Below are 25,362 nucleotides of genomic sequence, written 5' to 3'. Positions count from 1 at the left end.
ACTCACTCTGCCTTAATGAGAGCAATCAAGCTCTTAACGTTCGAGTGTCAAATAGATGGACAGCAAGGTCTTTTGAACTGCATGAATAGAGTGTTAAAATTTTTTTAAAAAGTTATTTTTAATGCCAGCTCAAACTCCATCCATCCATCCATTGTCTCCCACTTATCCGAGGTCGGGTCGCGGGGGCAGCAGCTTGAGCAGAGATGCCCAGACTTCCCTCTCCCCGGCCACTTCTTCTAGCTCTTCCGGGAGAATCCCAAGGCGTTCCCAGGCCAGTCGAGAGACATAGTCCCTCCAGCGTGTCCTGGGTCTTCCCCAGGGCCTCCTCCCGGTTGGACGTGCCCGGAACACCTCACCAGGGAGGCGTCCAGGAGGCATCCTGATCAGATGCCCGAGCCACCTCATCTGACTCCTCTCGATGCGGAGGAGCAGCGGCTCTACTCTGAGCTCCTCCCGGATGACTGAGCTTCTCACCCTATCTTTAAGGGAAAGCCCAGACACCCTGCGGAGGAAACTCATTTCAGCCGCTTGTATTCGCGATCTCGTTCTTTCGGTCACTACCCATAGCTCATGACCATAGGTGAGGGTAGGAACACAGATCGACTGGTAAATTGAGAGCTTCACCTTGCGGCTCAGCTCCTTTTTCACCACAACAGACCGATGCAATGCCCGCATTACTGCGGATGCCGCACCGATCCGCCTGTCGATCTCACGCTCCATTCTTCCCTCACTCGTGAACACGACCCCGAGATACTTGAACTCCTCCACTTGGGGCAGGATCTCGCTCCCAACCCTGAGAGGGCACTCCACCCTTTTCCGGCTGAGGACCATGGTCTCGGATTTGGAGGTGCTGATTCTCATCCCAGCCGCTTCACACTCGGCTGTGAACCGATCCAGAGAGAGCTGAAGATCACGGCCTGATGAAGCAAACAGGACAACATCATCTGCAAAAAGCAGTGACCCAATCCTGAGCCCACCAAACCGGACCCCCTCAACACCCTGGCTGCGCCTAGAAATTCTGTCCATAAAAGTTATGAACAGAATCGGTGACAAAGGGCAGCCCTGGCGGAGTCCAACTCTCACTGGAAACGGGTTCGACTTACTGCCGGCAATGCGGACCAAGCTCTGGCACAGATCGTACAGGGACTGAACAGCCCTTATCAGGGGGGCCGGTACCCCATACTCTCGGAGTACCCCCCACAGGATTCCCCGAGGGACACGGTCGAATGCCTTTTCTAAGTCCACAAAACACATGTAGACTGGTTGGGCAAACTCCCATGCACCCTCCAGGACCCTGCTAAGGGTATAGAGCTGGTCCACTGTTCCGCGACCAGGACGAAAACCACACTGTTCCTCCTGAATCCGAGGCTCGACTATCCGACGGACCCTCCTCTCCAGGACCCCTGAATAGACTTTTCCAGGGAGGCTGAGGAGTGTGATCCCTCTGTAGTTGGAACACACCCTCCGATCCCCCTTCTTAAAGAGGGGGACCACCACCCCGGTCTGCCAATCCAGAGGCACTGTCCCTGATGTCCATGCGATGTTGTAGAGGCGTGTCAGCCAAGACAGTCCTACAACATCCAGAGCCTTGAGGAACTCCGGGCGTATCTCATCCACCCCCGGGGCCCTGCCACCAAGGAGTTTTTTGACCACCTCGGTGACCTCAGTCCCAGAGATGGGGGAGCCCACCTCTGAGTCCCCAGGCTCTGCTTCCTCATTGGAAGGCATGTTAATGGGATTGAGGAGGTCTTCGAAGTATTCCCCCCACCGACCCACAACGTCCCGAGTCGAGGTCAGCAGCGCACCATCCCCACCATATACAGTGTTGACACTGCACTGCTTCCCCTTCCTGAGACGCCGGATGGTGGACCAGAATCTCCTCGAAGCCGTCCGAAAGTCATTCTCCATGGCCTCCCCAAACTCCTCCCACGCCCGAGTTTTTGCCTCAGCAACCACCAAAGCCGCATTCCGCTTGGCCTGCCGGTACCTATCAGCTGCCTCCGGGGTCCCACAGGACAAAAGGGTCCTGTAGGACTCCTTCTTCAGCTTGACGGCATCCTTCACCGCCGGTGTCCACCAGCGGGTTCGGGGATTGCCGCCACGACAGGCACCGACCACCTTACGGCCACAGCTCCGGTCAGCTGCCTCAACAATAGAGGCATGGAACATGGCCCATTCGGACTCAATGTCCCCCACCTCCCTCGGGATGTGGTTGAAGTTCTGCCGGAGGTGGGAGTTGAAGCTACTTCTGACAGGGGGCTCTGCCAGACGTTCCCAGCAGACCCTCACAACACGTTTGGGCCTACCACGCCTGACCGGCATCCTCCCCCACCATCGAAGCCAACTCACCACCAGGTGGTGATCAGTTGACAGCTCCGCCCCTCTCTTCACCCGAGTGTCCAAGACATGGGGCCACAAGTCCGACGACACGACCACAAAGTCGATCATCGAACTGAGGCCTAGGGTGTCCTGGTGCCAAGTGCACATATGAACACCCCTATGCTTGAACATGGTGTTCGTTATGGACAATCCGTGACGAGCCCAGAAGTCCAATAACAAAACACCGCTCGGGTTCAGATCAGGGGGGCCATTCCTCCCAATCACGCCCTTCCAGGTCTCACTGTCATTGCCCACGTGAGCATTGAAGTCTCCCAGCAGAACGAGGGAGTCCCCAGAAGGTATGCCCTCTAGCACCCCCTCCAGGGACTCCAAAAAGGGTGGGTACTCTGAACTGCTGTTCGGTGCATACGCACAAACAACAGTTAGGACCCGTCCCCCCACCCGAAGGCGAAGGGAGGCTACCCTCTCGTCCACCGGGGTAAACCCCAATGTACAGGCTCCAAGTTGGGGGGCAATAAGTATACCCACACCTGCTCGGCGCCTCTCACCGGGGGCAACTCCAGAGTGGTAGAGAGTCCAGCCCCTCTCAAGGAGATTGGTTCCAGAGTCCAAGCTGTGCGTCGAGGTGAGTCCGACTATATCTAGCCGGAACCTCTCAACTTCGCGCACTAGCTCAGGCTCCTTCCCCTTCAGAGAGGTGACATTCCACGTCCCAAGAGCCAGTTTCTGTAGCCGAGGATCGGACCGCCAAGGTCCCCGCCTTCGGCCACCACCCAACTCACACTGCACCCGACCTCCTTGGCCCCTCCCATAGGTGGTGAGCCCATGGGAAGGGGGACCCACTTTGCCTCTTCGGGCTGTGCCCGGCCGAGCCCTATGGGTGCAGGCCCGGCCACCAGGCGCTAGCCATCGAGCCCCACCTCCAGGCCTGGCTCCAGAGTGGGGCCCCGGTGACCCGCGTCCGGGCAAGGGAAAACGCCGTCCAAAATTGTTTTTCGTCATAGGAGGTTTGTTTAACCGCTCTTTGTCTCATCCCTCACCTAGGACCAGTTTGCCTTGGGTGGCCCTACCAGGGGCATAAAGCCCCGGACAACAGAGCTCCTAGGATCATTGGGACACGCAAACCCCTCCACCACGATAAGGTGACGGTTAAAGGAGGGGCAGCTCAAACTACTATTATAAAATAATAGATAGCAAAAACAATAATCCTTGTGTACTGTTTAGAATAGTGGCTAATAAAACAAATGGAAATTCAGAACCACACTATAAAATATAAACAGACATTAAAAGTACAGACTGTATGAACTTCTTTAATGAGAAAAATCGAAAAGATCCCAGATTTTAGCACTACATTGCAAACCTAATACTAGCACAGTAGACCCTGTCTCACCTTACATATGCCACTTTAGAAATTTGAATCTTGTAACAGAACAGGGAGTATTACGTTCACTTCTAAAATGAAACCAACTACCTATTCCTTAGACACAGTGCCAACAAAACTAGAAAATGCTCAATGGATGGTTCTTACCATTATCAATAGCTCATTACAGAATGATGCAGTTCCTTATGCACTAAAAGTGTTGGTTATCTAGAGCTGCAACTAACGATTGTTTTGATAATCGATTGATCAAGCAATTATTTTGTTAATCGATAAATTGGATTGTAGACAAATTAATTTGAAATTAAACACAAAGTGAATGAACTGGAACTTGTCACCAAATAAACAAATTTGTTTAAAATTTTCAGAAATGTGCTTTTTTAAATGAACTACTTATAGATACTAAATATAGGTTTTTACACAACAATTATATAATGATACATTGAAAATAAATAGCAATAAATAGAAATAAAGCACTTCTGGCTCTGGTTATGCAATGAAAACACACATACAAGATTTCCTTAAAAACAGTTTTCAGTAAATTAACTAAACTTGCAATTCGGCTTTTATATTCAGAATTACACTAAACACATACTTCAAAATGAAACATGTAATTTATTACATTTCTTCAGTTTCTGGCAAAGCATCATGTAAATATCTGACCACCACAATATTCCACTACAAAAGAATCTGTTGCACCATAATCACTTTAATAGTTTTTTCTTTTGTAAGCAGTGTTTAAAATTAGTTGTCATATGTTGCGGAAGTTTCCAGATTATTTTCCTTTTGCAGCATAGCAATAATTTGCTATGTAATATACAGTTATTTTAATTTCTTTTTTATTTTAGTCTACTTTGTGTCTGGAAGACTTTTACCACCGCAGATTCTTTGGCATATTTGCTTACAGCCAACCCACTGTCACACCCTGCCACATGTCATTTGCTGTCAGAAGCATGCTGTTAGATTTTCATGTTTTAAAGCTGTGATTCTGTCATAAAATCTGTTTTATTGGCTTCATTAGGCTTGCTGAAGAAGCACTAGCACATTATCACATCTTCCTCCAGATTGTATAACAGCCAGTTGAAGTCAGATAGCCAACTAATCTGGAACTTTCACTTTTTCACCCTGCTCCTGCCTTTTGACTCAGAGTGAGCGACGGGTATTTCAGTCGCGGTTGATGTACTGTGGGATTCACTGCTGCACTCTCACTGAGATTTTCATTTCATTTTCACACAAGACTAAAACAAAAATAAGTTTTCTGCTTAGACAAGGATATACACTTCTTCACAACCTGAACACAAGTGTTTAATGCAGCACTATAATTTAGCAGAGTGACCGCATCCAAAAAAAAAAAAAAAAAAAAAGTGAAAATCTGAATGTTTACTAGCTAGTGGCTAATGACACATTTTTTTATTTGCCTATTATAAAGCTCTGTTGCATATGCTAGTGTTTTATTTGCATTATAGGGGCTGGACTATGACTCAAATTTCCCATTGGGATTAATAAAGTATCTATCTATCTATCTATCTAAATTATTCCTTATTTCAAAGTAGAAGTCATGTCATTATGCCTGGCCTACATTGTGTTCACATATCTGTATCACAAAACGCTGACGTAACATTCAATTTACGGCAATGTTGGTGCATCTCTGTTGTGCTCTCAAGCCATACATGGTCAGACCTACACATTTTCCAGCTCACAACCCCTTCTTTTCTGGGTTCAGAATAAATTGCTCCCAAGCTCTTGAAGTCTTTGGTCACACCGTCTTTTCTGGCACTTGCATACTGTCTACCTATTTTCAACTGTCTTCACAACTGAATGAAGTAGTGGTACTCCAGCCATCATAAAAAAACTTCACGCAGCTCTGAGACGAAAGACAGGACTCCTTTCTGCTCTCCATGGGAGTAGCTCTACTACAGCTGCCCACAGGAAGGCTGGTTGGATTTTGAAGGGGATGAGGGGAAAGCCCTCAGGAGCCCCATTCCCGGAAGAATCAAAACCGTCGAAGAGCCAATTGGGGTCAGGACTGTTGGGGATTCGAATTTGTGTGGTGCTGAGGCGTCGCCCGCTGAACAGCAGCATTCAAATCCCAATTTGAGGTGGCCCATCCGGGTAGGTGCATGAAACCTCTTGCCTCTCCGGCATGATGATCATCTTCCTCTGCTGTCAGAGGAGCTTCATAAACTCCTCATCTCAGTGGCAGCACTGTCTGAAGTGAGAAGAACAAGGACTGTCCAGATAACTGTAGGTTGAACACCTTTTACTGGTCTGGTTGCTCTGATGGCTGTCAAACTCAGGGAGTAACTGTTGCTGTGGTGGATCTGCTTCTTCCAATGGTGTCCGATGTCACTCCTTTCAACCAGCATATTATGAGACTTGGATTAAGGCATTCGTTGGGTGCCTTGTCTGTTGTCTCAGTGTATGCTTCGACTGCAGTGAATGAGACATTTTATTCGCAACTTCACTCTGTAGTGGATGGGTGCCCACAAGGTGACACTCCTCTGGACATGGGTAACTTCAATGCAACCACTGGCTCTGACACAGCTGGCTATGACGATTGTGTTGGTCCCCATGGGTCTGGTGATCGTGGTGAAAATGGCTCCATGTTCCCTGACTTTGCAAAAGGTCAGGGGCTGGGAAACGCTGGATTGTTGAACTTGGTACTCCAATACTGGTGTTGCAGTGAAGGAGACTGATCACATTCTTGTGGGCAGACGGTAGAGGCTGTTATAAAACTACAGGGTCTACAGACATGCATAGTTTGTAAATTCTGACCACAGACTTCTTGTGGCTACTCTGAAGATCCAGCTTAGGACCCATAGGCTACCACTTACTAGCAAAATGAGGCTGGACCTGGCAAGACTCCAAGATCAAGCTGTTTCTAATGAATTTGCATGGAAATTGTGTGAGGAACCTACAGACTTGGGTGTAATTGTTGATCCTAATGTCATGTGGAAGACCTTCAGTGACAAGACCCTGAAGGTTGCTGAGGGTTGTGTTGGTGTTAACAGTACAATAGACCCCCGCGAAGTTGCAGTTCAGGGTTCGCTGACTCATTCACAGATTTTTTCTTAGAACCTAACTATTAATTGTTAGTGGAAAGCGCAAATATCCTCTGCAATTTTTTATGGCTTTTTCGTGGCAATACTGTGCTGTAGAGCGAACAGGAAGCAACCGCTGAGGGATTTGGGATGGTGAAAGTAGCCAATCCGAGAGCGTTAGTCATTTCCTCCTTGCTGATGACTGACTGCTGTCATGTGACGCGTATCCTGGTGAGTGGGTTTACCACAGCGGTTTGGGATAGTGAAAGTAGCCAATCCGAGAGTGTTATTCATTTCTCCTTGCTGATGACTGACTGATGCTTTGTGACGCGTCTCCAACTGAGTGTCCTTGTGTTTTCCATTTTGTTATTTTTAAACGCAAATCTATGTCATCAAATCGCTCTGCACCTTCTAAGGCTTCTGGAACTGAGCCTAAGCGCCAGAAGAAGTTTAACAGACTCCAGGATAAGGTTGAACTACTGGATTTGCTCTGGGAACTAAACAGTTATGCATGCATGCATGCATGCATGCATGCATGCATGCATAGATAGATAGATAGATAGATAGATAGATAGATAGATAGATAGATAGATAGATAGATAGATAGATAGATAGATAGATAGATAGATAGATAGATAGATAGAATAGATACTTTGTGAATTTCCCCTTGGGATTAATATACTCCAGCAGCAGCATACTAATAAAGAAAAAATTAAAGAGTGATAACAATGCAGGTATACAGACAGACAACTTTGAATAATGTCAACGTTCCCACCTTCTCCGGGTATGCGAACTGCAGAGGGTCGAGGGCATGACGGACCTGTGGCCTCAGGTGGTGAAGCAGCAGCCGCTCCATGGTCTTCATCACATGCGACGTCAGAGCAGCAGGCCGGAAGTCATTCAGCTCACTAGGATGTGATACCATTGGGACTGGGGTGATGCAAGATGTTTTCCAAAGCCTCGGGACTCTCCCCTGTTCCAGGCTTAGGTTGAAGATGCACTGTAGAGGACTCCCCAGCTCCAATGCACAGGCCTTCAGCAGTCAAGGCGATACTCCATCTGGACCCGCTGCTTTGCTGGCACAAAGTCTCCTCAGCTCTCTGCTGACCTGGGCTGCTGTAATTGTGGGTTGGGGTAAACTCTCTCCTATGCTGGTATCAGCAGAAGGATGGGTGGAGGGTGCACTACTCCGAGTTGAGAATGGGTTAGGGCGGTCAAGCCTGTTAAAAGTGTTGTTCATTTGGTTTGCTCTCTCCACATCTCTCTCGATGGTGGCACCCTGCTTCGAGCTGCAGCCAGTGATGATCTTCATCCCATCCCACACTTCCTTCATGCTTTTACTCTGCAACTTCTGTTCCAGCTTTCTCCTGTACTGCTCCTTCGCCGCCCTGAGCTGGACTCGGAGTTCCTTCTGTACACGCTTAAGCTCATGCTGATCACCACCTTTAAAAGCCCTTTTCTTCTGATTCAAAAGGTCCTTGATGTCACTTGTAATCCATGGCTTGTTGTTAGCATAGCAGCGTATTGTTCTTACTGGAACTACAATGTCCATACAGAAGTTGATGTAGTCAGTAGTGCAGTCAACAACCTCCTCAGTGTTCTCACTATGTGACCCCTGGAAGATATCCCAGTCCGTAGTTCCAAAGCAGCCTCTCAGAGCCTGCTCTGCCTCAGGGGTCCACTTCCTGAATGAGCGTGTGGTTGTAGGTAGCTCCCTCACTCTTGGTTTGTAGTGAGGCTGAAGCAGAACCAGGTTATGATCTGCTTTCCCAAGTGCAGGCAGTGGGGTGGCGCTGTATGCGTCTTAAACGTTTGCATACAGTAGATCAATAGTCCTATTTCCCCGGGTGTTACAATCCACATACTGGGAGAAGGCAGGTAATGTTTTGTTCAGCATTATATGGTTGAAGTCTCTAGCGATAAGCACAAGTGCCTCAGGGTGCTGCGTTTGTAGTTTAGCAACTGCGGAATGGATGATGTCACCCGCTATCTCCACATCCGGCCGAGGAGGGACGTAAACAATAAAAACAATGACGTGTCCAGACTCTCTGGGCAAGTAATAGGGACGCAGACTTACGGCCAATAGTTCGATGTCCCTGCAGCAACTGGCGATTTTAAAGTTAACATGTCCAGAGTTGCACCATCTTTTATTGACATAGAGTGCAAGTCCACCTCCTTTCTGCTTTCCACAGGTACTTGCATCTCTGTCCGCTCTAACTGTGCTAAACCCGGGTAACTCCACGTTAGCATCTGGGATGTTAGTTGTTAGCCACGTTTCACAAAAACACAACAAACTGCATTCTCTGTAGGTCCTGACATTTTTCACCAGCGCAGCCAGTACGTCGATTTTATTTGGTAGTGAGTTCACATTTCCCAGGATCACAGAAAGCACTGAAGGTTTGTAGCGCCACTTTCTCGCTAAACGCTTGGCTTTTATCTTAGCACGCCACTATGGCATTAATGAAAGCACCGCATACTACATAAAGAAGAACGAAGCAGCGATCTGGAGTACTGTATCTGTAAGTTTCTGTGATAGTGCCAAAAAGGTAACGACCGTAAGGAATAAAAATATCGTCAGGATGGAATCTGCCTTGGCACTGTCGAGTCACCGACTGCAGGAAGAAACATCCCCTTGGACGGTAACATCATCCGTGAGAAAGCACGGAAATTGTACCAGCAGTTCGCTACAGGAGACAATGTAGCAACTTCCTATCACAATGTTCCTGAAACCTATAAAGAAAAGCCAGCACGAAACCCCATCAGAAGAAGACCCGTACAAAGATACGACTCCTCTTGAAGTGCCTGAAGTTTTAAATCCTGTGCATCGTACTGTACAGCTATTGATCATTATCAATATCATTCATCATTGGTGAGTACCTGTACATTTTACTGTATTTTAATTAAATTAAATTATTATGTATTTACTCTACTTATAACAAAGAAAATGACAGCGCATACCAAAGAAAACGCGCTTGCATGAATTACAGTATGTACAGCGGTAACATCGGTATTTTACATTCTAGCACCACGGGAGACATAGCAGTACAGTACTGTACTGTACAGTAGATGGGTTTACCTTTACATTCTGTTTTTAGGTAATGTATTAAGGTAATTTTTTAGGTAATGTATTAATGTATTAAACAGTTTTCAACGAAATTAAAGTGCTTTGGGGCATACTGTATTTAGGGTTGAAACTATAAAAATAGGCATTTAAAAGGCATTTTTTTTAACCACATCCAAAAGTCGTGGTTTTTCACAATTCGCGGGTGCTCTAGGAATGTAAACACCGTGAATTTTGGGGGTGTACTCTATTCCCAGAAGGAGCTGTTTCATCTCGCAATGCACTCTGCATATTATCGAGTGGAATGGCAGTGCATGGCTTGATGGCAACTCTGGTCTATACCGGAAACTGAGAAGGACGGCTGTGAGTACTCTGAGGGCAGACAAGGAGATGTTTGTTAGAGGAATCTGTGAGCAAGTGACACACCATCTGTGGTCTAGTGACCCATGTCCTGCTTACAGAGTAATCGAAGCATTACACACATTTGAATCTGTTCCTTGCAGAGTCGCAGTCAGGGTGGCTGCTGGAACAGTCCTACAGAAGACACTGCAGTTGTGACCCGCTGAGCTGGCTACTTTGAGCAGCTGTTTAAAGCTGACCCTCTGGCTAGGATGTTGGATATCTCTCGGTCCACGATTCTTGAAGCTCATCCTCCAAATAGCTGTGAACCACCCAATCTTGCAGAGATTGCACAGGTGAACCAGCTAAGGGTAGGGAAGGCTGCAGAGATCTGTGGTATACGGGGTGAACTTCTCCAGGCTGGTGGTAAGGCTGTCCTCCTGGCAATCTTTGCTTCCATTTGGAAGACTGGCATCATCCCAACTGACTGGAAAAAAGGACTTGTCGTGCCTATCTGAAAAGGAAAGAGTGATCACCTGGATTGCGGCAACTACATGGGATTAACACCGCTCTCGGTGCCCGGTAAGGTACTTGCTTGGGTCACCCACAATAGAATTCATGATTACTTGCTCACCTACCAGTGACCAGGGCAGTCTGGTTTTACGCCAAAAAAGTCTCCGTTTGACCGCATCCTGGCACTGAGGGTTCTTATGGAGCGCAAACGCGAATATTGGCAAGAGTTTCTTTGCAGCCTGTGTCAATTTTCTTAAAGTGTTTGACTCAGTTGATCGAGCTACCCTGTGGACAACCTTAGACTTCGCGGGATCGGCTAGCCTGTACACTGATACTGTGAGTGCTGTGCAGAGTGGAGGCAGATCTGCATTTTTCTCAGTTGATTTCTTCAAGCGAGATGGCCTGCATCCGAACAGCTTCGGCGCCCGGGTCCTCTCCGAAAACATAGCGAAGGTAATTCGTTTATCTTGACTATCTATCTCTGCTTTTAACCCCTTCCGAAATGCCACTCCTGTGTTTGGTCATGATAATTGTTTAAAAAAATCTTCCATAAAAGTGCGCAACATAAATACTGTAATAACCAATCTTAATGCACATAGAAAATCTAGGCAATACGGCATAAACGCCAATAATTTAATTAAAGTTACTACTTTAGATGAACAATGTATTAAAACTGTAAAAACAGATCATAGATTAAATAAAAAATACACGCAGAGCGGCGCTAATAAAAATAACTTAATTCCTGTTCCCTATATCAATAACGCACATAGTATTCATCTCTGCTCCTCCGAAACATTGAATATGGCACTATTAAATATTAGAGCTTTAACTAACAAGACGTTTTTTATCAACGACATTATTAGTGAAAAAAAAAATAGATTTTATTGCACTAAGTGAAACGTGGCTTAGCTCAGATGGCGCAGCTGTTTTAATCGAATCTGCGCCTCCGGATTACAGTTTTACTCGTGCTGATCGCCAAGGAAAGAGAGGTGGAGGGCTAGCAAACATTTACTCTAGCAGGTTAAAATGTAAAAATATCAGTTTTGGTAAGTTCAAGTCTTTTGAGTATCTCGCCATTGTTATTCAGGGAGATTCTCACGTTCTAGTATTATCCGTGTATAGACCTCCTAAATTCAACGCGTCTTTCTTTGAGGAATTCTCTGACTTGATGTCAATCTTAATTACGAACTATGACGCACTCTTAATAGTCGGCGACTTTAATTTTCATGTAGATAATCAATGTGACCAAAAAGTAAAAGAATTTATGAACCTCCTGGACTCTTTTGATTTGAGACAGCTCGTTAATCAGCCTACACATAAAGCAGGTCATACGTTAGACTTAGTAATTACTAAAGGACTAAAAGTTGATATAAAGCAGGTCATTGATACGGGTCTTTCAGACCATTTTCTTCTACTTTTTAATATAGAAATAATGATAGAAAACACTCATGAGAAGCATATTGTTAAAAAACGCTTCTTTGACTCATCAGCAACTTTAAAACTTACAAACATTCTAACCAATCAGTCCGTTTATAGTGCCAACTATAATAGCGAGGAGAATGTAAATAGTAAGGTGGAAAGATTTAATACTAAAGTGAGAGCTGCTGTTGACATAGTTGCACCTGAAAAGACAGTTAAAAAATCTTCTAGCATTGTTATACCTTGGAAGACCCAAAGAGTGTCTGATTTAAAGAGAACATGCCGTAGAGCTGAGCGTAAATGGAGGAAGACTAAACTAACTATTGACTATGAGATATTAAAAGTTAAATAACAGAATACAATAACACAGTCCGTCTTGAGAGGCGCTGCTATTTCTCTAAGATTATAATAACAATGCTAGTAATCCCAGAGTGTTATTTTCGACAATTGATCATCTGTTAACCCAGGTAACTCAAAGGAATGCCTTCTAAGTACTTCCAGTAAAACCTGTGAGGCTATCGCTGTATTTTTCAATCAAAAAATTAATGATATTAGAAATAACATAGTATATCTCCCCAACACTAAGGATCCCCCAAAACCCCAGTACTCCATAATAAATAAATTAGAGTCTTTCACTAGGATAGATTTACCTGATTTACATAAAATAATTTCTCAAATGAAACCATCCACCTGTGCCCTTGACCCAATACCAACAATTTTTTCAAAGAAGTATCGGGTGTGCTTATTGATAATGTTCTTGACATAGTAAATTCGTCATTAGATACGGGGGTCTTCCCAGACTGTCTTAAGACTGCGGTAGTTAAACCCCTACTTAAGAAAAATAATCTCGACCCCCTCTTCTCTTGAAAATTATAGACCCATCTCTAACCTGCCTTTCTTAAGTAAAATTCTAGAGAAGGCAGTCATTATGCAGTTAAATGAGCACCTCAATAAACATGCTATTCTTGATAAATTTCAGTCAGGTTTTAGAACAAATCACAGCACAGAAACTGCACTCGTTAAAGTTAGTAAATGACTTGCGGGTAAATGCAGACAGAGGCCATTTATCTGTTCTCATCCTCTTAGATTTGAGTGCCGCATTTGACACTATTGATCATAATATTCTTAAGAATCGCCTTAGTCAATGGGTGGGCCTCTCTGGCAGTGTCTTAAAACTGGTTTGAATCCTACCTGGCAGGGAGAAAAATTCTTTGTTAGTTGTGGTAATTATAACTCAAAGACACATGATATTCTATATGGTGTTCCACAAGGCTCTATCCTGGGTCCGCTGCTCTTCTCAATCTACATGCTTCCATTAGGTCAGATTATCTCGGGACATAACGTGAGCTACCACAGCTATGCTGATGACACACAGCTGTATTTATCAATAGCACCTGATGACCCCAAATCTCTTGATTCACTAACACAATGTCTAACCTGTATCTCAGAATGGATGAATAGTAACTTTCTCAAAATTAAATAAAGAAAAAAACCGAAATCTTAGTGATTGGCAATAATGGATACAATGAGGCTATTAGAAATAAACTGGATGCATTAGGATTAAAAGTCAAATCGGAGGTAAAAAGCTTAGGGGTAACCGTTGATTGTAATCTGAATTTTAAATCGCATATTAATAAAATCACTAGGACAGCATTTTTTCACCTAAGGAACATAGCAAAAGTTAGACCTCTTATATCATCGAAAGATGCAGAGAAATTAGTTCATGCGTTTGTCTTTAGTCGGCTAGATTACTGTAATGCACTCCTCTCAGGACTACCCAAAAAAGACATCAATCGTTTGCAGTTAGTGCAGAATGCAGCTGCTAGAATCCGTACCAGGAAAAGAAAATCCGAACACATTTCTCCAGTTTTGATGTCACTACACTGGTTACCTGTGTCATTCAGAATTGACTTTAAAATTCTGCTTATGGTTTATAAAGCTTTTAATAATCTCGCCCCGTCTTATATATCGGAATGTCTGACACCTATATATTCCAAATCGCAACCTCAGATCCTCACTGAGTGTCTCCTTAGAATTCCAAGAGCAAAACTTAAAAGAAGTGGTGAGGCGGCCTTCTGCTGGTATGCACCTAAAATCTGGAATAGCCTGCCAGTAGGAATTCGCCAGGCTAATACAGTGGAGCACTTTAAAAAACTACTGAAAACACATACTTTAACATGGCCTTCTCATAACTTCACTGTAATTTAATCCTGACACTCTGTATATCCAATTCATTATAATAACTATTCATTCAAAATTTGTACTAACCCCTACTCTCTCTTCTGTTTTCTTTTCCGGTTGTCCTATTGGTGGTGGCTTGTGCCACCACCATCTACCCAAAGCACCATGATGTTCCAACAATGATGGATGGATTAAAAGCCAGAAGTCTGTATAACCATCAGCATCAAGTGACTCCGTGAGAACCCTAACTACAAAGAGGACTATTTCATTATGTTAGGTAGAATGCCCAAAGGGGACTGGGCGGGTCTCGTGGCCTGGAATCCCTACAGATTTTATTTTTTTTCTCCAGCCTTCTGGAGTTTTTTTTTGTTTTTTCTGTCCCCTCCTGGCCATCGGACCTTACTCCTTTCTATGTTAACTAATGTTGTCTTATTTTAATTTCTTATTTGTCTTTTATTCTTCTTTTCTTCATTATGTAAAGCACTTTGAGCTACTTTTTGTATGAAAATGTGCTATATAAATAAATGTTGTTGTTGTTGTTGTTGATTCTGGGGTTCATCAGGGGTGTGTTCTTGCTCCTACTATGTTCAATGCTTGCATGGACTGGGTGTTGGGCAAGGTCATGGGGTCCAGTGGCTGTTGGGCATCTGTTGAAGAAAGATTCATTGATCTTGACTTTGCCAACGATGCTGTGATCTTTGCGGAGTCAACTAAGGCTCTGATTGGGGGCTCTCGAGAGACTGAGCGAGGAGTCTTTAGTGTTTGGAGTTACGAGTATCCTGGATAAAAACCAAGATCCAGGCCTTTAACGACCTTTTGGGCACAGCCATCAGCAGCATGTCTGTCTGCAGAGAGAGTGTTGACCTTGTCGAGAGGTTTACTTACCTTGGCAGTGACATTCATGATTTCTGGTGACTCTTCCCTATGAAGTCAGTAAATGGAATAGCAGAACATGGGGTGTCCTGAGGTCGCTGGAAAGGGGTGTGTGGGTGCTCCTGATATCTATGCAAAAGGACGAAGGTCCAAGTCTCTAGAGTCCTGGTGCTTCCTGTCTTGCTATATGGTTGCGAGTCATGGACGCTATCCAGTGACCCGAGACAAAGATTGGACTCCTTCGGTACTGTGTTTCTTTGGAGAATCCTCAGTTTGACTTTGTGTTGAATGAGTGGTTGCTTGCAGAGTCCTAAATGAGGCACATTACCTGCATTGTGAGGGAGCATCAGTCACGGCATTACGGCCATATGGCGTGATCCGGCTCGCAGGATCCTCACTGTTGAGGGCCCGAGCGGATGGATCAGGCCAAGGAGATGCCCATGTAACATGTCTGCAGCAGATAGATGTTCACTTACAGAGGGTGGGACTAGACCGTGTGGTCTGCCTGGGGAGTTGCCAACCAGGATCCACAGCTGTTTCGTTGTTTGGTGGGTTTGGCAACACTGTACCAGTGCATGCTCCCCAACCTGACCTGATTATCGCTACGGAAGATTTGTTGTTGTAGCCCTACACTTATCATATCGTTACTTAAAAAGTCAGAACTAGATCCACATACACGTAATAATTATAGACCCATTTCAAATTTACCCTCTCTCTCTAAAATATTTGAAAAAGAATTTGCTAATCAGCTTCAGTCTCACCTTACATATCACAATTTATTTGTGAAATTCCGGCCTGCTCCAGTTGTAGTACTGAAACAGCACTAACACTTGTTGTAAAGGAACATTTGGAAATCCTCCAATAAAGGAAATTCCACTGTTGTGTGTGACATTTGACTCCATGGACCATCTATTTTACTACACAGGCTGGAAAATGACATTGGACTCGCAGGCACTGTCTTTCCCTTGTTTAGTTCTAATTTATCAAATTGATTCCAGTGCATAAAGAAATATGCTGACAGTACTCCCTATTATATACATAAATTAAATGTGGTGCCCCAAAGGGCTTAGCATTGGGACCGTTACTGTTTAAACTTTAAATGCTTCCACTGAGAACTATCATTAGAAAACATAATGTTAATTTTCACTTGAACGCAGATAACACCCAGTAATACCTTTCTATTAGAAGAAATAATGTTTCTCCAATGTTGTCCTTAATTAGATGTGTTACTGAGTTGACAGGGGGGATGGATGAGAAATTCTTGTCTTTGAACACAAGTAAAACAGAAATGTTAATTATTAGATGGAATGAAGCTGATCGCAAAAATAGTTTGCCATTACTTAAATCTGTTTGGATCACCATTAACTTTACTAAATCAGGCCTTAATCTAAGGATTATTTTTGACACTAGCATGGTGTTTAAAGCACAAATTACAAAACTATCCAAAACATCTTTTTCCCATCTTAAAAATATTTATTTCTAAATATGCAAGACACTGAGAAATTAATTTATGCATTTATTTGTAGTAGGACTACTACAATGTGTTGTTCACTGGCTATTTACTGTATATACTTGCAGATAAGTTCTCCCGCGGATAAGTTGGGGCTTGATTTGACCTTACAATTTCCGGTATTTTATAATGTCGGTCATATTAGTCGAATGTGGAAAACTCACGCTATTGGTCAAAGAGATTATGATATGCTAACGTACACATGACAGCGTAACCACGGAGCACAGTGCCTTTATTTTTCTATGTATTGTGCCTATGTGACCACACGCTAATACCCGAACTATTCTGAAGCAACGTTTGCACTGTTATGTTTTTTATATCTCGCACACTCATACACCTTTATCATAAGAGCATCCCTTATCTACGATGGAGCATTTCATCAGAGGAAAATATGAAGCTGGCTTTAAATTAAAAGTTGTTGAAGTGGCAAAAGAAATTGGTAAGGAGGAGTTAAGATGTTTAAAAAAAAAAAATTTAAGTGTCGCATTTTTGAATGGGTGTATAAGTCAGGGTTGGATTTTATGATCGATTTTTTGGGTGTCAAGACCCGACTTATACGTGAGTATATATGGTAAATCATTCTTTATACAGCTTTCAGACAATTGAAAATACTGCTGCAAGAACTATTACAAGAACCAGAAAGTATGAACACATAACTCCTGTTCTTAAATCCTTACACTGGCTCTCAGTTAAGGTTAAGGTGAGATTTCCTAATCCTCCTTTTAACAGTGGGCACATTAAGATCTTAAGATGCCAGCCTGCATATGATTCCAAGGATTAACAAAACAACAGTGTGAGATTGCACTTTTAGCTACAAGGGCCTGAAGTTGTGGAATGATTTGCCTGCTACTACAAAAGGCTCCCCTTCAGTCTCAGCTTTTATATCCAGGTGAAAGACTCATTATTTCAGTTCAGTATACACTGATTAGAGCTGTTTATTACCTGTGCATGCTGCACCTCTGTCCATCCATCCATCCATTATCCACCGCTTATCCGAGGTCAGGTTGCAAGGGCAGCAGCCTGAGCAGGGAAGCCCAGACCTCCCTCTCCCTGGCCACCTCCTCTGGGAGGACCCCATGGCGTTCCAAGGCCAGACAGGAGATATAATCCCTCCAGCGTGTCCTGGGTCTGCCCCGTGGCCTTCTCCCAGCGGGGCATGCCCGGAACATCCCCTCAGGGAGGCATCCAGGGGGCATACTAACCAGATGCCCGAACCACCTCAACTGACTCCTCTTAATGCAGAGGAGCAGCGACTCTACTCCGAGTCTCTCCCGGGATAACTGAACTCCTCACCCTATCTCTAAGGGAAAGTCCAGCCCCCCTGCGGAGAAAACTAATCTCGGCCACTTGTATCCGCGATCTTGCTTTTTCGGTCACTACCCAAAGCTCGTGGCCATAGGTGAGGGTAGGAACGTAGATCGACTGGTAAATCGACAGCCTCACCTTTTGGCTCAGCTCTCTCTTCACCATGATGGACCATTGCAGAGTCTGCATTACTGCAGAGGCCACACCGATCCGTCTGTCAACCTCCCGCTGCATCTCTGTTGTTAGTCATTAGTACTAAAATAGAATTAATTGGATATTTCTAAACTGTTACTAACCTTCCCATATTTTGTTTCTCTTTTCGGTATCCTCATGTGGCATTTGGTGCCACTGCTTTATTGCCAAGTTATGTGTCTGCCTACGAAAAACTCATGTCAGATAAAGGAGCACCAGAATCAGCAGGTAGAAGGGTTGTTTAATCAGATTGGCTGGCTCAGCACTAACTCAGCTGTAGAATCGACATCATTGTTTATGATGTATTTTAACAAATCTGAACCCTTATGTGTGATAATTCTGTGTTTAGTGGTCTTGAGAGTTGTCGTGGCATTCTGCGCTTGCACTTGGTGTGGAGAGCTGTGCAAGAACAAAGTATTTTGTACTATTGTATTTCATTTCTAAGGCGGCAATCAGGGCCGGATTTTCCTATAGGCTAACTAGGCTTCAGCCTAGGGCCTCAAGATCAAGAGGGGCCTACATTCAAATTGTTAGCAAAATTTATTATCTCTCATGTAATTTACAAACTTAAAAATGAAAGGTGAAAGGGCCTCATAAGTGGAATAGCCTAGGGCCTCTTTTCATATAAATCCGGCCCTGGCGGCAATGATAAATTGGCACCCTAGCTATGTGAAAAGGATTACTTGTATTCTGTTTAATGTGTTGTACGTACCCCATTTTTTGGCATCCATTGCATGACCAGCCTTCCTTGGAAGGAGGTTTCTCTCTGAACAGCCCTTCCTGTGACTTCTTCCCAAAGACCAAACATTGAACTCAGGGGAGATCAAGATATAAATGGTTACAGCTATTTAAACCATATAATAACTGTTTTGTCAATCATTAGAATTTATTTTAATTACATGATTCTCCTGTGTGCATTATTAATAACAAGGGGGCTCCGCCCCCTGCTCGCTTCGCTCGCCTACCCCCGTCGTTGGGTATCCTGAAATACATTAGTCGACCCAAGCAGCACATTATTCCTAACTTCACTCCGCAGTAGTGCCACTCACAATATGACGGTGACGCCTGTGCCTTCACTCCGCAGTAGAGCCACTCACAATATGGCGCGGACGCCTGCGCCTTCCGTACTTTATGGACCCGTGGGGCCTCCGTAGCCTCTTCCGTTTGAATCTGGGCTGCAGCGCAGAGTCCTTTTTTTTATGTGGCTGTCGGTAATCGTTAGCCATGGGCGCGTTGTTGCTTCATTTCTCATTCACGTCAGTTGAGCTCTTTCGTTTTTGGGCTGTGACTCCTTCGTGCGCGGTGGATACAACTTCGCGTGCGGTTTATGAGATGCGCACTGTACGCGCCTGCATAGTACGTCTCATGGTCCCATCGCCGTGTACCTGCGTCCATGCCATCCCGGTTTACCATTCTCGGTTAGTAATATGGATTGATCAATTGTTTTACTAAACCAGAAAACTATATTTTGACAACTGATAAGTATGACTAAGAGAATATAAAACTTAATAAAAAATAGTTACAGAAAAAGTACACCAAATAGAGTCTAGTATTCCAGTATAAAAAGTAAAATAAAATTGCTTACTGAATGATTTCCTTATGCCCATTGCGGGCGGCAAGATGAAGAGGAGTGTTACAGGCTATTTCTAGTCCATCCTTGTTCTCACCACCCTCTAAGAGAGCAGCACACATGTTACTATTCAACAGCAACTGGGCCACCTTGATTTGGGGGGGGAAAAAAAGAACACGGTAAGTACAGTAACAATAAACATTACACTTATCTTTACATTTGTGCATTGTAAATTCTGTAGTTTCAGGGTAATGTAGGAAATGAAAATCTTTTTCTTTACTTAGCTAAATGGTACATATCCTTCAAAAAGAACAGCTGAAAGAAGTATATGCGAAAACAATACTGACTGTTGTTTATAAGGTATCCATAAATGTATACAGGCAGGCAGGCAGACAGATAGTAAAGGAGGATCTGGATGGATGGGCATACTGGCCGGGTTGGTTAGTGGATGGACAAATATATTAGAATATGTTAGACAAAAGATAACCATGGGGCACTTATATCAATAATAATACCATTCAATCATAACTCATCTGGAATAAGTTGTCCGACCATTGACTAAAGATTTACTTCTTCCGAAGAGCCTTAAATACAGCTTAAGGTGGTATGTAATGCAGCAAGGCAGTTAAAAGTTCCATTGAAGTCCAGTGCCTCTGCATGCTGGCTCACCAATGCTGGGCAGAATGATATTTGTCAACCAATTAATTTCCACGGTTGACCACAGCAGACTATTTATAAGCTTTAAGTTTGAGAAGCTGCACTCACACCCAGCACTGCTCACTGGCAAAATAACTACAACCTCACAGAATTAAAAAAAAAAAAAGTCATAAAAAGATTCCTTGAAAGGATCTAAAAACCTAACTCTGTAAGACCTGAGGGATTCCTGTTTTGATTACCTTATTCATTCAAATGGTCTTTTTGTCTGATGTAGTTCATTTTTCAGGTCTTAGAAATTTCAGCTATATACTTCTTTCAGTAACATCACCATTAAACCCTTGAAAAGGGACTGCTTAGTGGGTTTAGTGCCCATATGTCCATTATTGTGCCACAACTGGACTTTAAAAAATGTCTCACCACTCATTAAGTCCATTAGACAGAATATGTTTATTGTAAAGTTATTTTTGCTTGTGCTTTCTGTCCAAGAGTAGATGACACAACACTACCAAGTAGCCTGCTTGATACTTTCCTTGACAAAGGAAGATGTCTTGTAATTTTCTTTCAAAACTGCAGAAGTTGCTCACTGTTGCATTTTTTAGTCCTATGTTAGCCTACAATTGCCTCTCTTTGGTACTCAATTTGAGATTCATTCACTTGAAGGTGCAAGCTGTTTTCAATCATTACTTCAGATGAATCTCAGTAGTTCAGATCAAGAGATTAAGTGTTGAATATACTTCTCCATTAGCTAGCAATATAGTTGTCAACCTCTGGAAACCGTAATCTGTACATTCAAGTCTTACAAAACACATACGTTCACAAGTACTCTTATAGAACACTGTCTGATACTAAAATCATTAGCAGAAAACCATTTTCCATTTGCATTCTGGCAAGTGACAGCTTGTGCCCATATTTGTGTTGTCTATATTTTGTTTAAAATTAGTATCTTTTAACTGTCCTGCGGTGGGTTGGCGCCCTGCCCGGGGTTGGTTCCCTGTCTTGCGCCCTGTGTTGGCTGGGATTGGCTCCAGCAGACCCCCGTGACCCTGTGTTCAGATTCAGCGGGTTGGAAAATGGATGGATGGATGGATAGTATCTTTTAACAGAAGCAATATGCAATATAAAACAATCCAGAAGGATATACACAAAATATAATAAAGACAATAACAAATGCACAAAATACAGAAATGCTCCAGGGACGGGGTGTCTCAATTTTAATGCAAGCCAAAAAATAACATTTCATATTCCCAATTCTGGAATACAACAGCAAACTCTCACAGCCACATGTTCTTTACAAACAAAACACATGGTTACCTCTCTGCTTATCACTATAGTAAATTCTGGCTTACACCTCTCTTAAAACTAAATTGTCTCTTTATTAGCTTTTCTCTTCTTGGTTAGGAAAGCTACCAGTTGCCATGAAACCAAAATCAACATTGAGTGAAAAAATGTCAATGCATAAAGAAGGGAGCAGTGGTCTGTCATATTTCCACACTCATCAAATAATCTTGTGCTTCTATTTTCACCATTTTCTGATTGTAGAGTACAGTCCTGCTTGTATGCATCCACTTTGTACTTTTCATTTTAAATTCCAGCAGAATGTTCTGAGAGTGGAATTTGAGGAAGGTACACAGCATTTCAAAGGCATCTACCTGTAAATTGATACTTTGCACATTTTTAATTCTTCTTTGATGTACCTACTAGGTGCCATACATATATGAGGTATGTTTGCTTTCCTAAAGTTTGCTGCCTTTCATTAGTATTTAATACATTAATTTCTTCTTTCTTTGTTGGAGTTTTCAGTGGTGGATTATATTTTAGCACAACTTCCGGTAGAAAGAAGTAATGAACTGAAGATGTTATCAGATCTTACTCTGGAATTTGCAACATTTTATAATTGTGATTTCCATAACTGCTGTTGTCATTATGATTGTTGGTGCACCTGAAAGTTTTAAAAAAAAGTAAGCAACAGAAATATGCAGTTAACAAAATGTCTGTTTCCAGCACTGACTTGCAAGATTGCCATTTCCTTCAAGAGTTTCTGTTTCAGAAGTTAATTACAAATATCTATATATATAAAATCCCTATGTGCGTCCAGGTGTCCGTGTGTGGATGTCTTCTGATGAAGTGAGCATGCGCTGGGCACGGTGCGATGCGCGATATTACTGTCAGAGAAAGTTAGAGGCATTTTACGGAAATACAACCCAGTATTACTGCGAGAGGAAATTAAAGGTACACAATACAGTGACGCATATTACAGCCACATACAAGCCAGTATTACTGTCAGAGGAGATTAAAGGCATATTACCGATGCGCACGCCTGTATTACCGCCAGAGAAAATTAAAGGTATATTACGGACGTACAAGCCAGCGGACGTACAAGACGGTATCCTTCAATAAGGGCGCGCACAAAAAGGTGAGCCTCAAAAGGGCGACCTCAATTGGCAGCGAATAAAGGCGCGCGTAAATAAATATCTGCACCTTTGCACCTTTTGAAGCTCGCCTTTTTGTGCGCGCCCTTATTGAATAGAGCCGTACAAGCCAGTATTACCGTCACAGAAAATTAAAGACACACAATACACGGAGGCAGCCCACGAAGAACGGTCAGCTCAGCAAGTAAACATCAACAAAAGAAAGGCTGAAAGAAAGAAAAATACGACCAACAAAAAGAATGAGGTCAAAGTCCCTTGCCATTTAATATAGACTGTTCCTACTAATGTTTATGCACTACTGTTCTAGCGCCCGTTATTGTAACGGGCTAAATGACTAGTACTTAATAATGTGTTTAATATATATAGAATCTGGCTGGAGAATCATGTTGGGCAGTAAGAGGAGTGAGGTAAAAACCAGAACAGCTGCCTGCCCTGACACCTGTGCAGCTTTAAAAAGTGAGTGAACAGGTAGCAGAAAATGATTAAGTGTTTAACAGTTATCCTAGCCTCACAATGAATGAAGTAAATAGTTCCAATTTACAAGGAAATTTGGTTTCTTAATACATTTGCTAGTATGAATATAATATTTTCCTAATAACAGTGACAAGTTAATTACATATAAGTATTACCAGAAGAGAGATAGGTATTACTTAATCCAGAAACTCTTGTTCAGTTTTCAAATGTAATTAAGTTATTCTCTCACTATGTCAATCTAAAAAATGTTTACATAATAACATTCCTAAAACAGGTGCAATAATATTTCTTCGTTGTTTTTACATAATGAAAGTGGAACTTCCAAGTTAATTTTCTATTTAACAAAATATATTTTATTAGGCTAAAGTCTAATGACACCTCCATCCCTTCGTTCGATAGTAAAAAAATTCTTTGGTAAAAGTCAAGACCATTTACACTTAATCTATAATAATAAAAGGCAAAGTCCTCACTGACTGACTGACTCACTCACTCACTGACTGACTCATCACTAATTCTCCAACTTCCCGTGTAGGTGGAAGGCTGAAATTTGGCAGGCTCATTCCTTACAGCTTACTTACAAAAGTTAGGCAGGTTTCATTTCGAAATTCAAAGCGTAATGGTCATAACTGGAACATATTTTTTGTCCATACACTGTAATGGAGGAGGCGGAGTCACGTATCGCGTCATCACGCCTCCTACGTAATCACGTGAACTAAAAACAAGGAAGAGATTTACAGCACGAGTCACACGCGGGAACGAAGGTAAATGACGTTAATTTTTGACTGTCTTTAATACTGTGTAAGCATACATATTAACACATGTGCAATTAAACGTGTGCATTTACGGGGTGATTTCTCAGGCTTAAAAGCTCACCTTTTATCAAACGCGGGAACAAAGGTAACTGACGTTGTTCACTGTCTTTTAATACTGTGTAACCATACATATTAACACGTCCAATTAAACGTGTGCATTTACGCGGTGATTTCTCAGGCTTAAAAGCTCGCCTTTTAGTAAAAGGTAAATGCAAAACTATTTTCAATCAGTTTATTGAAACGCTCCCGTTAAGGATTGCAATAACATATTCGCGAGATAAAACAACGAAGTAGGGGGAAATGGAGGAACAGCCGCAAACAGCGAAGAGCAAAAAATTTATTAAACAATTGAGAACGGAGCGAGTTAAGCATACAAGCATGTTCATAAGGGAAACAAAGCACGGTGTAAAACGTAAGTTTAAATTAAGTTTATAGAAACGCTCCCGCTGCGGATTGCAATAACATATTCGCGAGATAAAAGTTTAATGAGAAGACACGAGGTATAAACGAACCACACGCCGTGGCGCAACGTTAGGGGCAACAGTTTCAACCATTCTATGATCTGCTTCTCGCAACTGAAAGACGGCACATGGCGGATGTTAGCCGACTTGCTGACCGCAACGTTAGGGGCTTCAACTATGGCGCTGACGCCACATCTCAGTGCCAACACTTTGCAGACTGTACTTAAAAGACACGCCCTCCTCACTGGACAGTTAAAAACACCAATCAAACTAACGATGACATCAAGTATTACCCAATCAAAACTAGGAAAGGAGGCATCTTCATAAAATGCGTGTGGGATGATTTGCATGAGACGCTGCTTTAAAAAAAAAATGATAAAAAAAATACGGGATAAATCCCGTCCAGTATTGATTCAAAACGGGACGCGCAATTTCATTCTCAAACGTGGCACGATTCCGTATTTTAAAGGACGGGTGGCAACCCTACAGTGCCAGGTAACCACCCATACAATCAGATTGTGATTCAGACTAGGAATGCAATGAATGTAATTACCCCCGATCTACATACAAGGCGAAAGTCTTGCAACATTCAAAGATGATGGTTTGGGATAAGTACACCATACAACATAAAAGAGCTTATGAAGCCTTGAACCGAAAAAAGCAAGATCTCAGAGATCGTAAAAAAAAAAATAGGAGGTAATGTCGTTTTACTCGCTGTAGATTTTAGTCAAACATTACCAGTTATTCCACGAGGGAGACCAGCAGATGAACTCAACGCGTGTTTAAAATCCATGCTTCTCCCACGCT

At 43.1% G+C, this 25,362-nt stretch overlaps 1 protein-coding gene across 3 annotated transcripts in view; it reads right to left on the bottom strand.

The window, feature by feature from the left end:
• Positions 1–25,362, bottom strand: part of LOC114664886 (caskin-2-like) — a 309,053-nt gene that overhangs the window by 154,800 nt on the left and 128,891 nt on the right. For all 3 annotated transcript variants that reach the window (XM_028819182.2, XM_051936226.1, XM_051936225.1), the window contains exon 7: positions 19,738–19,871. In XM_028819182.2, the coding sequence (XP_028675015.2) occupies positions 19,738–19,871 (134 nt within the window). The remainder of the gene's footprint in view (positions 1–19,737; positions 19,872–25,362) is intronic.

The sequence above is a fragment of the Erpetoichthys calabaricus genome, chromosome 14, assembly GCF_900747795.2.
Source record: "Erpetoichthys calabaricus chromosome 14, fErpCal1.3, whole genome shotgun sequence".
In the NCBI taxonomy this organism is placed as follows: domain Eukaryota; kingdom Metazoa; phylum Chordata; class Cladistia; order Polypteriformes; family Polypteridae; genus Erpetoichthys; species Erpetoichthys calabaricus.
This window is presented reverse-complemented; position numbering and strand designations above follow the sequence as displayed.